Source organism: Poecilia reticulata, linkage group LG20 (genome assembly GCF_000633615.1).
Source record: "Poecilia reticulata strain Guanapo linkage group LG20, Guppy_female_1.0+MT, whole genome shotgun sequence".
NCBI classification, from domain to species: Eukaryota; Metazoa; Chordata; class Actinopteri; order Cyprinodontiformes; family Poeciliidae; genus Poecilia; species Poecilia reticulata.
In genome coordinates this window covers 25,427,949-25,429,545 of record NC_024350.1, presented here as the reverse complement: position 1 = coordinate 25,429,545, position 1,597 = coordinate 25,427,949, and the positions used below count along the sequence as shown (strand labels likewise).

The 1,597-nt window shown below is 42.1% G+C and overlaps 1 protein-coding gene across 1 annotated transcript in view; it reads left to right on the top strand.

Annotated features, from left to right (window-relative positions):
- LOC103457026 (nebulin) overlaps positions 1-1,597 on the top strand; it is a 40,974-nt gene that overhangs the window by 30,364 nt on the left and 9,013 nt on the right. Inside the window, exons 55-57 of the mRNA XM_017301785.1 lie at positions 969-1,073; positions 1,156-1,260; positions 1,327-1,434. Of these exons, the coding sequence (XP_017157274.1) occupies positions 969-1,073; positions 1,156-1,260; positions 1,327-1,434 (318 nt within the window). The remainder of the gene's footprint in view (positions 1-968; positions 1,074-1,155; positions 1,261-1,326; positions 1,435-1,597) is intronic.

Sequence of the window (1,597 nt, the reverse complement as noted above, 5' to 3'; positions counted from 1 at the left end):
CACACACACACACACACACACACCCACACACACACACACACAGAGACACGCACACACACATACACAGTGAGTGTGATGCTCCCTCACACGCAGCCCGGTCTGGCGCCCACGCTGCCTTACATAACGGCTCGTTGTTGTGTTTAAATCGCTGCAGAAGCTTTTCAGTGAATCTGAAAGGAGACCAGCAGGCTGTTTACTGGTTTACTGGTTTACTGGTTTACTGGTTTCAGCAGGTCGGCTCCAGTTGGAGCTGCACTGGCAGCCGGGGCAGGAAAACCTTTACAGAAATGAAAGGTTGTCAGGACATTAAAACCAGATTATTGGTTCAATAATAATCATTTACTGGTTTTGTTACTTTTTTCATAATCATTTTTGATAATTTATGAGAAATTAGAGAAGAAATTGTGTTTATCTTTAAAGATCTGGAATAAAAAGGCAGATCAGGTTTCGATTCCCTACAGGAGGTTCTGTGGATGATGAACTAAAGCTTCACATTAAACATCAAGATGGTTTTAAAACCAGTAAACTTCTGGAGTCTGACTTAATAAAACATCTGGGCAAAACAAAACCAGTTCTGTTCTTTTTCAGTCTCTGTTTCTGAATTTACTGGATTTATTTATTTAATCTTCCCTGTAACTTTAAAAAGAAATGACTTGAGTTTTTCTACAATTTGAAAAGAAAGTTTTGCAGACATTTTGTTACTCGCCTGTAAATCGCCTGATACTTTCTAGAATTTTCCCAAAATTTACCGATTAATTTTCTAAACTTACTGGTTACATTAAAGAAAAATCACAAAAGCTTTGAAAGTCCCACTTTGGTCAAATACGCAGCAGGTTCTGGATTTAAAATGAAAATATAAAACTTGTTTTTCTCCTGAATGTTTCTTGGTGTTCATGTCGTTCTTTACTTCATAAACTGTCCAGATAAAACCTTCAGCTCGTCTCTGAAACCAGTCCTCTCTGCTGCAGGTGAAGTATAAAACCAAACAGAACCAGAGGCCCGAAGGCTCGTCGGACCTGCCCAACCTGCTGCAGCTGGAGCACGCCCTGCAGGCCAGCAGGCTGCAGAGCAACGTAGACAAACCCACAAACCTTATTGATTCTTTGATTTCATATCAGTGGCTGATTATCACCCATGAACTTCCTGTTTCCTCAGCTGGAGTACAAGAAGAAGTACGAGCAAACCAAGGCCCACTACCACATCGCCGTGGATACGGCGGAGCAGCAGCACCACCGGGAGAACGCCGTGCTGCACAGCCAGGTACCAGTCACCCTGAGCCACACTGGTTTCTGTTACTGGTTTTAATGGGTTTACTGGTGTTTTTAGGTGAAGTACAGGGAGGAGTATGAGAAGAACAAAGGACGCTCTCTGATGGAGTTTGGAGAAACTCAGAGCTATAAAGTATCTAAAGAGGCTCAGAAGATGCAGAGCGAGGTAACGAGCTGAACATCACCTCCTGGTGGTCAAACAGCAGAATGCACCCAACGGAGTTTTACTGATTTTAATCAAAGATTTAAATGTTTGGAAGAACTTAAAGGAGAAATGATCAGCGAGGGAATCAGGAATGTTTGTGTTTCAGAGGGAATCAGGAATGTTT